The sequence below is a fragment of the Zingiber officinale genome, chromosome 3B (genome assembly GCF_018446385.1).
Source record: "Zingiber officinale cultivar Zhangliang chromosome 3B, Zo_v1.1, whole genome shotgun sequence".
NCBI classification, from domain to species: Eukaryota; Viridiplantae; Streptophyta; class Magnoliopsida; order Zingiberales; family Zingiberaceae; genus Zingiber; species Zingiber officinale.
The window spans coordinates 89930546-89945635 of NC_055991.1; the positions used below are offsets into that span (position 1 = coordinate 89930546).

Below are 15090 nucleotides of genomic sequence, written 5' to 3' on the forward strand. Positions count from 1 at the left end.
CTGTTCTTTAGAGCCAGTAATATTGAAAACCAGATGGTTCAGAACACAAATTAAACATGGATATGATATCACAATTTAATTTAAAAAAAATTGAGAGAATGCCAAAATTTATTGAGAGCTGAAGATGTGAAGAAATGCAAAGTAAGATTGCAGGAATGTACTCAAGTTATGAAAAGCGTTTTCACCTTTACAAAGCATGAAAGAGGGATATCTCCAATCATATTTAATAAAAGAGAACAACCTGAGAGCAACAAAATTCTGAGAGCACTAATGGACAATTTAGGAGAGAAAAATTCTTTGGCTGGTCGCCAACTCTTCAATTTTCTTTTCTGTACAAAGAAACAATGGTTTCGAAAGCATGTATTGTTCTCTGAATAGATTCTTTTCACTCTTTTCCCAATACATATTTTCTACTTGTAGTGTTTTCTGAAACAAAACAGCAGACCAGCTATTTCTTGGACCAAAATCTGTAAGTTCCAGCACAAAGCATCTGCTGAGTGTTCAGTTAAAGACTCGACACCTTCATTCATTCACTTTGTTATTCTCTTGAGGTTCAGGTCAATAGGTCTTTCCAATACCAACACAGTAATGTTGTTCCAAACATCTGACTTTGTTTCAAGATCAGCTATTTCTTCAACAATATTCATATCTTCGGGAAAAACAGTACCAAAAGCTGTGTATGATCTTTTCCACTCGATGTGATTTGCTAAACTAATGAAGAATTCAGGGCCAGAGTCTACCCATGCAATTGAACCTCTCCTTATTGTATGGGATGATTCCAGTGGTAACTTACTGAATGTAAATCCTTCTGCTTCCAGTGTTCCTTGAATCAAAGCATGAGGAGGACCAAAAGAAGCCTACATGAATCAGAAAAAAAAATTAGAGAACTTCAAGGGATTTGGTTATTCCTAGAAAGGGAAAAGGATGAAGTCCTTTTTTCACATTCACGTTTTATATATATCTTCCTCTTGCAATATAGAATAAGGCTACGTACAATACCCTTCTCCAGGACCGTGCATTAGCCGAGGTTCGTTCATACACCAGGCTGCCCTTTTATAAGATCTAAGATTAGTTAGCTCTAAAGAATTAAGTTAGATGACATGGAAAGTTATCAAATCATTTTAAAATCAAAGAAGTCAATAGGTGTTGCCCATTTATATATGCAAGTTGTGAGGTGTCACTTTCAAATTCTCTTTATTAATTGTGTTTCAGAACAAATAGTGTTGTACCAAGCTTAATATCCATTATTCATTGTTTTCAATATTACCAAGGTTTCTGTTGGATAGTGATGTTGATGTTTTGAAAGATTGCTTCTATTTTCTCTGAAATTCATCATCTCTTTCCTCTCATCTTCCCTTCCATTCTTCCTCTTTCTGCATCATTCCAATTCTAAAACTAACTAATTTTATATATTAGCGACGCAAGCATTGTAAAAAAATTTAAATAGACAAATGCATGCTTAAATGCACGTATTCTATCAGTGCAACTACATGTGTATGCAGATGCCATCCATGCATGGATAGTCTACATATATTATATCCTTTTAGTGGCACAAATCAGGCTAGGAATAATTAAATATTTTCTTGATTGGCATGAAACAGGACTAAATTCTAAACGTTCCTTTTCACAAGGGGAATAACATTCTGCCATCATGAAGGCTAATTCATGCGCTATCAGCAGAATGTTTGTGGTAGTGATTTAGGAACTGAGCAGGTAGATATTGCCTGACATAACTTAGTTATATAACAAGGTTTTACTCTCCATGTGATGCAAACATAAAAAATCAGATTATATGACCTTATCGATACTTTTTTTTTTAATTGAGCAAGCAGCTAATGCATGGCAAAGTTGGTAGGTGACAATAACACGGTTTAAGCATTTTACATGAGATATGTGATTCCCCGCACTGTCCCAAGACTGGCCTCGGCTCTCAGCACGATAAATTTGGCAACCTAAACAATGACGTAATCCCAAAAGCTCGCGTATCAAGGCAACTGAATGTGGTGCACAATCAGGGAATAGCTGTATCACGGCATTAAACAAATGGTGAGAATATAGCTGGAACCATAGGCATAATACATGATTCTAGGTATTGTGAAAAAGAGTCAAGAATCCACTTATGAAATTAAAACAGATTAGCTTCCAAAGCAGCAGGTAACATATCCATCACAATCGAGATAACATTAAAGGGATTTTCTTTGTCAACCATTAAGTTTACGATAGCACAAAGCAACAAAGCTCACATGCAATGACAAGATTGAGAACCACACAGAAATTTGCTCCAAAAAAACAGCCAGATAAACTTGCACTGGAAGGTTATGGCATAACTATATCATCAAGCAAATCTAAGAGCTCCTCATAGCATAATAGCATAATAGCATACAAATATAAGAACATGATGTAAGAAATGATAACATAGCATATGCATAATAGAGCTCAATATGTGATTCATGTTTCTGGGATGCCCCAATCTTGGCAATTTTGTTCCCAAGCCTGAATAACAAGAGTTTGTGGATTGCACTAAGCCTTCACAGCCTAGGAAATGAATAATCTTTTCTTCCTATCAGAAATTATGTTAATATTTTGTTTCATATGCTTCAATGGAAATGGAGAAATTATGCGCATCCTTTTCATCCCATGATGTGCATAAATAATCCTCTTTATAGAAAACCCAAGTGGATCATCATTGAATAGGCACTATAATTAGCAAATCTTTAAAGAAAACCTAAGTGGGTATCCATGGATTGTGCAATTGAAACTATAAATTGTAATGTTGCTATTTGAAGATTATGCAGAAAACACTTAAAAGGTAGGACATCACACATTCATATATTACCCTTGCCATTATACAAATATCATTACCTTGATTCGAATCGTTCCATATTTTGTTTCTAGACCAACAATGCCCTGAATAAGAAAAAAAAAAAGCATGTTTCATTGAAAATGGAAAAAGTTAGATTGCTGTTATGTTGAAGATAGAACTAAATTTTGTTTATTAATAAAATGACATGAGAAGGATTGCGACTTGCAAGTAAAATAATAAGGTATACACAATATTCTGGTGGAAGTTCACAACAAAAATAAAAACAAATTCTGAAATATGTCCAATATTCAAGAATATATCTCACAGAAAGTCCAGTTCAAGTTTATCTGTGGTAGCAGCAAGGTAATGCTTTCATATGTTCATTTCCCATCTCCCTAAGGGTCAAATACTTTCAGCATTTTCGAAAACCTATGCATTCAATGACAGAACATGAATTTGACCATATTTAAGGAATTCTCTGCCAGTGGTCTTTATACTATTATTTGAAAGCAATTACAAAAATCGACATTGAGATGGTGTGTACATAGTCAAAGGCAAGGTAAAGAGTTGAATGGGAGGTGTAGGGATAGAGGGAGACTAAAGAAAATACTAATCAACATAACAAAAATTTATTTAACTGACTCGAAAACTATTAGTGTATAGCCTGTTGGGACCTTTGACACCCGCTAGAGGGAGGTGAATAGACGGTCACCCTCTACGTTCGCTTCTTACACTTGTTAGCGCAATAGAAATACAAAATAAAATAAAACGAAAGCTAACCTTAGAAGAAAATAAACAAAAATAACAAAACCTAACGACACATTTCGTTTAACATGGTTCGGAGATGATGCTCTGACTCCACAACTGTTCGTAAGGTGGACGATCCCTATCTGTCGGTGGATGACTCCCCGACAAACTCTGGCTAGCACAATCCTCCTTCTCGGTAGAGAATCCTTGCCACAAACTTGATTACACTTGGATTACACTTAAGGATTTGGGAGACTCTAATTAGGAGTTAACCACCTCTAATTGGAGGTGTAGGGATAGAGGGAGACTAAAGAAAATACTAATCAACATAACAAAAAATTATTTAACTGATTCAAAAACTATTAGTGTATAGCCTGTTAGAGGACCTTTGACGCCGGCTAGAGAGGGGTGAATAGACAGTCACCCTCTACGTTCGCTTCTTACACTTGTTAGCGCAGCAGAAATACAAAATAACAAGTATAAAATGAAAACTAACCCTAGAAGACAATAAACAAAGAGAACAAAACCTAACGACACGTTTCGTTTAACGTGGTTCGGAGATGATGCTCCGACTCCACAGTTGTTCGTAAGGTGGACGATCCTTATCCGTTGGTGGATGATTCCCTAACAAACTCTGGCTAGCACAATCCTTTCTCGATGGAGAAATCTTGCAACAAACTCGATCACACTTGGATTACACTTAAGGGTTTGGGAGACGCTAATTATGGGTTGACCACCTCTAATTTTGTCACAAGGCCAGTCACCCCAAGCTCCATTATATAGAGCTTGGAGAAATCAGCAAGCTGATTTTACCATTACCAGTCGATTGGTCCTTGCATCAGTCCACAGAATCCGTGATTCTGTCAATGGTGCTTTACTAGTCAACTGACTACAGTGTACCAGTCGACTGGCTTTGACAACCGTCAGGCACAAAAACATTTTGTGCCCTGCCCCAGTCGACTAGTCAAGACGTCAGTCGACTGGTAAAACACTAAACCTAGGGTTTTACCTTGAGTACAATTTCTTATGCACTCGTCCTAGCCTACACAACCTCGACCTTGCCTTCTAACCATCTTCCATCAACCTTGCATCCCTCGGATGCTTCCCCATCCTTCACATCTTGCCTTCTCATGACCTTGCCTTCTAATATCCTCTATCAGCCTTGTGTCCCTCGGATACTTCCCCATCCTTCACAACTTGCCTTCAAGAGCTTCCTTTGGCCTCGATTTTCATCCTTGCCAAGCCACACTTAAACTTACGTTGCCAAGACTACATATTTGGACTTACACTGCCAAGACTCAGCCTTAGACTTTGCCTTTATTAAGATTCCACTTGGACTTTCCTTGTTGCACTTGCATCCTGCATACTCACAAGCGCATATCAAATACAACAATAAGCCTAACTTAAACCTTTGCCCAAACATCAAAACCTAGGGTCTGATTGCTCCAACAATCTCCCACTTTTTAATGCTTGACAACCCGTTTAAGTTAGGAAAATATATAATATAATAAACATGCAAACAAAATATGCAATCACTCATGCATAAGCAATAGAACCCAAACCTACGCTCCCCTTCACCTAAACTCTCCCTTGAGCTAGGATTTCCCGTAAAGGTATTTAGGTTTTCTATTTAAACCTAAACTTCTCCCCCTTTGCACACATCAAAAAGAGCTCCAACAATATCCCAATTATTGGACTCTTATATTTCTAATAACCATAATCATCATGTATTAATCCCTCAAAAGATTACATTCATGTATATTCCCCATTTGATCATTTTCTATGGCTGAAAGTCAATATTCGACTGTACCCCTCATCGAATCAACCCCACAGGACCATTCTGAGTTCGATGAACAGTGTTACTAGTCAATTGGTATCCGAATTAGTCGACTAGCACCCTATTTCAGCCTCAATTGTATTTCTGAACCTAATTTCAGAAATGCACTAGAAATTCCAAAGACCTACAAAAATTTTCAAATTTTGTGGAGAGATCTATTTTATCATTATCTATTTAGGAAAAATATATTCAAAAATATATCTATCACGGATCTCAAGATTTATACAAAATAGAAAACTATCTAAATGGTTCAATTGAACCTTAACCTAAAGTTCTAGATGTATTTGCCCATACTAAACCATAATCCATCCCTAACATTAGTTTATATGACATTTATACATCTAAAACCAATTTCCATGCAATATAAATCCCATTTCATATTTTCATGCATGAATCACATTCCAAATGTGTCAACTAACTATATTAGAGGCTCAAGTTCATCTCTAACCCCTTTGGCACATTCCATGACCCATCTAGAATATCAAGCAAGGTCTACTTGAGATTCATTTACCATGGGTCCCAATTTGACTCTTTGAGTTCCTCCTAGAGCTCTTAACCTTAGCCACCTCCCTATGTGACTCATCCACTATGTCTAGGCCACTTCAGTGCACCTTGGATAGACCTACAACTTGACCTTCTTAACCTTAGACACCTTGTCCTTGGTTAACTTCTCCTTATCCTTAAATGACTTTCCTTGACATTTATTGACCTCTCCTTGCTATAATCATATGTCACCCTAACATATGACTTTTCTCTAGCCTTGGAGGATTCTCTCTTACCATTTGCACTTGCAATCATTGCATGTGACCTTCTTTTGGCCTAGGGGACTCTATTATGGCATATCAGCCAAAGTGCTCGATGGGTAACTTCCCCTTATCCTTGTTTGATGAAGACCAGTATCCCAAACCGGATCTATCACCCTTAGGTCTTTGACTACCCAACATCTTATCAAGTCCTATCCAACAATAAATCTATCTAAGACTTTTTCTACCCTATCAAGATTTTCCATTAAAGCTTGATTTTCCAATTCTAGATTTCTAACCCTAGAATTAACTTGTATACCATGAACACTTCTAGACCTACCCATCTTTCTAGGCATGTGCCTCCCCTTCTTCGGATTAATGCTTAGATCCTTCACTACCTTTCTCTCCTTAGGCATGGTAGTTTGGTTTTTGTTAGGTCTAACATTTGCATATGATTTCCTAGGATTATTAACCATGTTAACCCTATTCCTATCATTATACCTAAATCCATAATTGTGCATGGATAAATAATCAACATTATTTCTAGCATGCATAAACCTAGAGCTTGAATTAATGTACGAATTAAACTTCAAGTAAGGGTTTACCTTCCTACTTACCATTGGAGCTCCCCCTTGACATGAACATCCACATGACTTTCTCCACTTCCTCATTTGCTTCTTTTTTGCTTTCCCCCTACCTTGGCACTTCGCGTGGTAGTGACCCCGCTCACTACATGTGAAGCAAATGATGTGTCATATCTTCTTAGCACTCTCCTTCCTACAATCCACATTAGACTCTATAAGAATTTTAGTGGGTTTAGGAATTACCTCCTTTACCTTTTAGAGCGAAGGACACCTACTCTTGTAGTGTCCCATTTTTCTACACTCAAAGCACTTGATGTAGTTCTTCCCACTCTTCTCAGTAGATGAGGTTGAGGGTTGAACTTCCAAGACTTCTTCCTCACTTGTCTTGAACTCTTCTTCCTCACTTAAAGATATGGACGGTTTCACTTCTTCCTCCTCTTCGAATGTTGAGCTCGTCTCCACATTTGATTGGTCCTTTTCCTCCTCTTAGACCAATGAGCCCTTCTCCTTGGGCTCCTCCACTTCTTGTGCTTGTGTAGGATTTTCATGAAAAGCAATCACTTTGCTCCATAGCTCATAAGCACACTTATACTCTCCTACACGTGACACAATATTAGAAGTTAATAAATTCAATATAATTCTAGTTACTTCCTTATCCGTCTCCGATTGTTACCTTTGCTCTTCGGTCCAATACCAAGGTCGAAGACGCTTCCCTTTCTTGTCTGTTAGAGGTTCAAAAGGAACTTCCAACGCGGTCCAATGATCCTAATCCATTTGGAACCAAGTCTCCAAATGCTTCCTCCAATACTCAAAGTCTTCTCGATCGTATGAAGGTGGGATCCGGATATCCCATCCTAATGGCCATTCCGATTCCATCTTCTTCCTCTAGCACTTGCTCCTCCTGGCGATTAGTCCAATGAAGAGCAACCTGCTCTGATACTAATTGTTGGGACCATTGATACCGGCTAAAGGGGGTGAATAGACGATCACCCTCTACGTTCGCTTCCTACACTTGTTAGCACAGTGGAAATACAAAATGGCAAGTGTAAAACAAAAGCTAACCCTAGAAGACAATAAACAAAAAGAACAAAACCTAACGACACGTTTCGTTTAACATGATTCGGAAATGATGCTCCCACTCCACGACTATATGTAAGGTGGGCGATCCCTATCCGTCGATCGATAATTCCCTGGCAAACTCCGGCTAGCACAATCCTCCTTGATGGAGAAATGTCACCACAAACACGATCACACTTGGATTGCACTTAAAGGCTTGGGAGACTCTAATTATGGGCTAACCATCTCTAATTTCGTCACTAAGGCCCGCCACCCCAAGTTCTATTATATAGAGCTTGGGGAAATCAGCAAGCTGATTTAACCGTTATCAATCGACTGGTCTTTGCACCAGTCGACTGGTGCTGGCCAACGACACTCCACAAAATCTGCGATTCTGTCAACAGCTTTTTGCCAGTTGACCGACTACAGTGTACCAGTCGACCGGCTACAGTGTACCAGTCAATCGACTACAGTGTACTAGTCGACTGGCTACTATGTACCAGTAGGCTGGTTTTCACAGTTGTCGGGCACAGAAACATTCTGTGCCCTGCTCCAGTCGACTGGTCCAAATGACTGGTAAAACCCTAAACCTAGGGTCCTTGAGTACAATCTCTTATGCACTCGTCCTCGCCCACACAACCTCGACTTTGCCTTCTAACCATCTTCCATCAGTCTTGCATCTTTCATATGTTTTCCCATCCTTCACGTCTTGCCTTCAAGATGTTTCCTTTGGCCTTGTCCTTGTTGTCGAATCTTCTCATGACCTTGCCTTCTAGCCTCCTCCATTAGCCTTACATCCCTCGGATGCTTCCCCATCCTTCATGACTTGCCTTCAAGAGCTTCCTTCGGCCTCGGTCTTTATCCTTACCAAGCCACACTTGGACTTACATTGCCAAGACTATACACTTGGATTTACACTGCCAAAACTCACCCTTGGACTTTGCCTTTGCCAAGATCCCACTTGAACTTTCCTTGCTGTACATGCATCCTGCATACTCACAAGCGCATATCAAATACAACAATAAACTTAATTTAAACCTTTACCCAAATATCAAAACCTAAGATTACATTGATTGCTCCAACATAGCTTTGAGTAGCTATCAATGGAGGATAAGATTTTATATAGCCAATAATAAATAGTTGAGACAAACAAAGCTGGTTGATTATGACAATGATGACTTGTGAAAAAAGAAAATCATAAAATTATACTATCCAATCTCATGAGAACAATGTTTTTTAAATATAGTTTATATAATTGACAATCTATAGTTCTATACTATTTCATTGTGCTTCATTATCTATTAGATGTAAATAATCAGGCAACTCATAGATGTTTGCATCAACAATAATGAAGCTCATGGCATCCCCTTTTACATAGAGTAAAAGAATAATTTTAGGGTTTGGGATTTAGGAAATTTTTGCCCCCGAGGTTAAAGTGTAGCGGTTAGGCACTCCAAGCGGTTAACTATACATCTAAGGTTCGAATCTCAGTTGCGGGATTTTCCTCTAGTGGGACGACAAACCTAAGAAAGTTGGCCGCTTGGATGGGCCTCCGGAAGCGCTTCTTGACCTTGGTGGCAAGTGGGAAACTTCCGTGGAGCCGGATTGGTCACCTCCAAGATCAATTCGAAAAGCTGGATACCTAAATAATAAATTTAGAAGTACTGCTGAATTGACCATTTTGCTCTTTACACGAGACCATCTTAAGGGACAGATAATCTTGGATATATCTAGCATATATTTATGAAAAATAAAAGAAGTTACAAATTTAGGAGCCTGAAAAATATTGGAAATATGACACCATTGTATATAATCTCTATGCTCAAAATTGTTGTAAGAAGATAATTGATTCTCCTTTATGTGTTGCTTAGCACTACTACTTTTATTTTTCTTAAATTCGGTTTATTTTCAAGAAGCTTTTATATCAATTGATAATCTGGTACTTATCTCACATATTTTTGTCTGCCTAGGCTCATTTATATTTTTCACTTACTAGTTTCGTAATTGAAAGAGGAGATGGAGAAGATTTTCTTTGTGAGCAGCCATAGTGCACTTCGTATTAGGATATTTACTATTGAGGATGGTATTCAAAAGAAGATCTTTAGAAATTAAATGCATTAAGTTCATTCAACAAATCGCTGAAAAATATGCAATTTGAATGCATAAATTGCTGGGCATGGTGAACAGTACTTTTACTCTATGAGGATGTGTTGTCTTCTTTAGCAAGGAAATTGAGAGTCATAGATATTCAGTGTGCCAGTTAGCTCAATATCAGAGGTGTGATACAGTATGGATGGAAGATATTTCTGATGGAAGCGTTGTAGAAAACAATATTAAACACAAGACTGACGCTAATCATATATCCGATTCTTTCTATCCCTAATCATAAAGTTTTACTATAGTTGCAAAAAAATATCTCTACAAAAAATGTGATGCAGTAATCTGTAAACATTCTTTAACCACTGCAACACCTAATCAATAACATACAATGAACAAAATAAGACAAGTTTGTAACATTTCCAATTTGGCAAGACAAGAATTTGAGAAGAAAAAAACAGATCAAGTTATAAGCTACAGCTTGCAAAAGAGGAAAGAAGCAATTGAATCATCTGGTCTATTATGTTAAAACAAGCAGGTAACTAAGAAACAATGAGAAGCATTTGGTTTTTAGACCTATATTCTCTGTGAAATACTACTAAGAAATCATCAATCTGTAGTCTGTACCCTAGATTCAACTTATTTGTGTCTGTAAGTAACATCATGATGAATCAAGACTGCAAAAATACCACGCTGTGTTTTCCAGTATGTATTTACTTTCTGGGTTAACAAGTAACTCAGTTACTCTTTATTGAAATGAGAAATAGAAATAGTATAGAACATTAAAGAAGAGAATTACATGAATCATATAATGAAATGTAGTTCTAGGTCCGTGATTTATGAATCATATAATGAAATGTAGTTCTAGGTCCGTGATTTATGAATCATATAATGAAATGTAGTTCTAGATCCATGTACTGAAATCATACGTTAGCTACTAAGAAACCTCTATCAAAACTTTACCTCTCCTTTTCCATGAATAAGTCCAGAAGTCCACATCACCTTTTCCCCTGATTCATGAAGAGAAGGAAACAAAACATCGTCTTGTTTCTTCAGCCAACACTGTAAGAAATAAGATGCTGATTATTTATATGTCAAGATAAATTTTACCAGGACGTAGAAGGTGAATTATAACTTTGCAAGGGCGGGACATGATTACTAATAACAATGCTAAATAAAACCATCCATGTCAATCACAAGCCAGGAAAAAAAGAGTGGAAGTTGCATCAGGTTGTAATAGACAAAGTAGAGCAATGTTAAAACTTACGAGCACAGATCTTAACCATATTGAGTTCAATTCCAAATGGTTGAGATTCACAATTTGATAAACTATGTCAAACAATTATGAGTATCACTGAACCGCTCTCCCAATACTTGATGCATGTTCCGTAACCTGCTTCCAATTAGCTTGAACAAGATTATATTCAATACAAAAGAGTTTGGAACGAATCAATGGCAGTGATAGATTACTGTTCTCAACAATATTTTGTGGATAAAAACAGGATCTTCTCATGTTCCGTAATAATTAACAAATTCTGTGCCTCGATGCACCTTGGAAACCGCATGAAAGACCATTGGAAAATTGACACTAGGAAAAGTGAACAGAAGGAAATTATTTTCTTACACGTGAAATGCAGGGAAAATATAAAACATTGACAAGCAAAATGCACAAACCCTAATCAACAAGATCGAATCCAATAAAAAAAAATTCCGCAATAATTAATCAAAAAAGAACCGTAACAAGATCAGCAAAAATAGAACAAATCACTAACCTCCCCGAACTTCTCGCCGCACCGCCCCTTATCCCCACAAAACACCCAGGAGTTGCAGCGGCACGGCCCGCCACTACCACACATGGCCTTGCAGGCGCGGCAGCACTCAGCCGACGAGTTCAATTTGAAATCGGCGCCCCATTTGACGGCGTTCCCCCATAGCTCCAGATGCTCCTGCCCGCTGCAGCAATCCTCGCCGCGCTGGACTCCCCTCCACGTCAACCCCGCGTCGTCGTCCGCCGACGCCGACAAGCCATCCTCCGGGCGTCGGAATGAAACGTACAGGGCGAAGTAGGCGAGGGGGCAGAAGACGAACACCGCCGCCACGAGGATCCAGAGCGGCCGCCCGCATGCCCCGTTGGGCCTCCTCGCCATCCGACGCAATCGAGACAAAAGGGACCGATCGTTGACTTGACTTGTCGCTTTCCAGGAGAAGAAGGAAAGAAGAAGGTTCGAGATTTGAAAGAGCAATAACCGAGAGAGGAAAGGGATATTTTATCCGCCGATCCGGATCAGCGTCCAACGGAGATGGTGTGGTATGCTTGCGAATGAATAAATAAATAAATAAATAATAACGATCCCCTGCAACGTTCAGACAGGCGATGGTCATTTTGATCGCAAATTAACGATGGGCTACTGTCAACGCGGGAGACAACCGTTTGTGTATTGGAATGCCAACTAAAGTCCTCCATGGGGACTAAAAATAAATGAGTTTCTCCGGCCAAAAATTTGAAAGTTTTTTTTGAAAATAGTTTATGGAAACGAGGGATTAAAATATTATATTCAAATATTAACGGTTGTAACATATAAAAGTTATTAATTTAACATATAAAAGTTATTAATTTACTTACTACAATACTACTACCGGAAAATTTACATGCAAAGATAGGGATTGCAGGCAAAATTTAAATTATATTTAGAGATTCTTTTCCAATTTATTCTACTATAATAATATCATATTAAATGTTATATATCTTGTAATAATTAATTATAGTTGTTACAGTAGGATTACAAATAAAAATACAATAAATTTTAATGGTCAAAATATGGTTAATCAGAAATAAATATAAAGTATTTTATTTTAACTGATCAGATTCCTATTTAGTATTATCCATAAAATATTATCGGGATAAAATGTTTGATCTTTTCATTTTTTTCATTTCTTTTTTAAGAGAGGGATGATTTACTTAATTTAATTTGATATGCCCTTTTAAATTTTGTCCAAAAATATTGACTCTGGTGATCAAATTATCAGACCTAAATTTTGATTAGAGCATTTACAATTATGTTAATGAAGCATTAACATCTATATGGATGTACAGTATTAACACGTTCAATTCTTTAAACGCATTAATAAATACAGATAAAAAAATAACATTTGTCAATAACGTATGACACATTAATGGTATTGCAAATGCTCTTAGGGCATGTTTGATTCGGGGTTATCGTGGATAACTTTAGTTATCTGTCTATCGTTATTCATGATAACTGCGTTTGGTTCGAGGTTTTTTTGGATTCCTAAGTTTTCCTCGATTCCAAAACGTCAGCACACGTCATCAATTGGGGGATTCAACCCGGAATAGAAATACCTTCGCCTACCTTGGTTTTTGTTGATTCCTGAGGTTATGAATTTATTTTTCCGAAATTATCCTCGAATCGATATGACCAGAGCATGAAGGTGGCGGTAGGCTGCAGCAACAGGCATCGGGTGTCGGGCGTCGGCCGTCGGACGTCGGGCGACGGTCAGTAGGCAGCGGTCGGCGTCGTTGGAGGTGGCAGCAGATTGTTGGATGGTTGCAACAAGCGGCTGCAGCCGGGACGACTTATTCGAAGCTGCCTTCGTCTCAGTACAGGGGTGTCGTACCGTAGCCAAACAGCCGGTGGGGCGCTCAGATCTACAAGCGCCAGAAGCGCGTTGGCTCGGCACCTTCGTCGATGAGGCTGAAGCTGCGCGCGCCTACGAGGAGGGCGCGCTGGCGCTGGCGTTTCTCGCCAAGCACTCCAAGGCGGTGGGTGGCAGGCAACGAGAGACGGGCGGACGGTGGGCAGCTAAGGCGGCTTGCGGTAGTGGGCAACGTGAGGAAGAAGAACCGACTTTCCTATTATCGGCTATGTTTTTTTTACTTTACTTTTTTAATTTAAATGTTATTATTTTAATTAAAACTTTATTAAATTAAAACAAATTATAAGTAAAACTTCATTATTAATTTTAATAAATTATTTAAATAGATTATAAAATAAAAAAGAAAATATTATCTAATTTTATTTATTTATATTATTAAATATTAATATTATTAATTTAATTTATTTTAAAAAATAATCAAATATTAAATTGATTTAGTTATAAAATACCTTAGATGGAACAAAGGGTAATACCGTAAATATTAAATTAGGTTATATATTAGAACCTCCAAATAAATAAGTTTGAGTTATATTACTTAGAATTGAACCAAACAATATTAGATTATGTTATATTCCCTATAACCTTGGTTATGTGATTACCTGATAATTATATAATCAAGATTATCGATGATGACTTGAACCAAACACGTCCTTAGTGATAATGAAGATGTTTTGAATCCTCTCCTTATGTTCAACACATTAATACTTTTAGAATCGAGGCAAAGGATTGCTTTTGTTGTTGAGTTTTTAGAATCGAGGCGGTGGGGTGGCCCATAATATTCCTGGTAGAGCAATTGTAAGAGCTTATTATTATTATTATTATTATTATTATTATTATTATTATTATTATTATTATTATTTATTAAATATTTACTTGGTTAATAATTTAATGGACAATCCTCGTATTTTTTTTAATCGGGCTTTGGTATATTTATTGTTATTATTATTATTATTATTTTTTGAGTTCTAATTATTCAACTAGTAACATTTGATTTAGCTTCATGAAAATTTTTTACCAACTATCAAAATAAAATAAAAAGTAATAAATTTTGACAGAGAATTCAACATCACAAGTAATTTGAATTCCTCATATGTAATATATTCCGAGTAAGATTTGAATTCTTATTATCTAAAAAGTTCGTCGTACTATAACTCTAGAGCATTTATTATTATTATTATTATTTGATAATATAATTATGTATCTCACTCGGTTAATCTCAAAGATAGATGAATTCTAATAAATTCAAAACACAACGCATACGAGACTAATCTTCAAAATATGTCTCGGGATCGACCTATAGAATATAAATTTCTAGAGAAATTCAAACTATAATCTTCGAGTATTTTACTATTACACGATAGTCGTAGGGGCACTTTGCCCTTTACTATTTTTGAAATTTGAATGTCCTGTCACTACTCTCTCTTCTCATTTTTAGTTTTTTCTAATATTATACCGTCTTCCTCTTAGTTCACTTATCATATAAATTTGAAACATAATTAATGTTTATTTAAGTCATATAATTTCATAGCTGCTGAGAAGTCTAGGATT

The 15090-nt window shown here is 37.1% G+C and overlaps 1 protein-coding gene across 1 annotated transcript; it reads right to left on the minus strand.

Moving 5' to 3' along the window:
* Positions 1-127: 127 nt before the first annotated feature.
* LOC122056751 lies at positions 128-12126 on the minus strand. Its single transcript, XM_042618847.1, has 5 exons — positions 11640-12126; positions 10831-10929; positions 2863-2907; positions 1885-2022; positions 128-857 (listed from the first exon to the last, which is right to left on the minus strand). Exons 1-5 carry the CDS (start codon positions 12012-12014, stop codon positions 531-533), a joined length of 984 nt encoding a protein of 327 aa, XP_042474781.1. The 5' UTR covers positions 12015-12126; the 3' UTR covers positions 128-530.
* Between the last annotated feature and the right edge of the window lie 2964 nt (positions 12127-15090).

Bases quoted from the DNA above. Each gene is read 5' to 3' on its own strand.
- LOC122056751 (XM_042618847.1), bottom strand. From the start codon at position 12,014: ATGGCGAGGAGGCCCAACGGGGCATGCGGGCGGCCGCTCTGGATCCTC. The intron at 10,930-11,639 runs GTTAGTGATTTG...TATTTCTTACAG, and splicing joins GCGGCGAGAAGTTCGGGGAG to TGTTGGCTGAAGAAACAAGA. The intron at 2,908-10,830 runs GTAAAGTTTTGA...TTTCTTATTCAG, and splicing joins TTATTCATGGAAAAGGAGAG to GGCATTGTTGGTCTAGAAAC.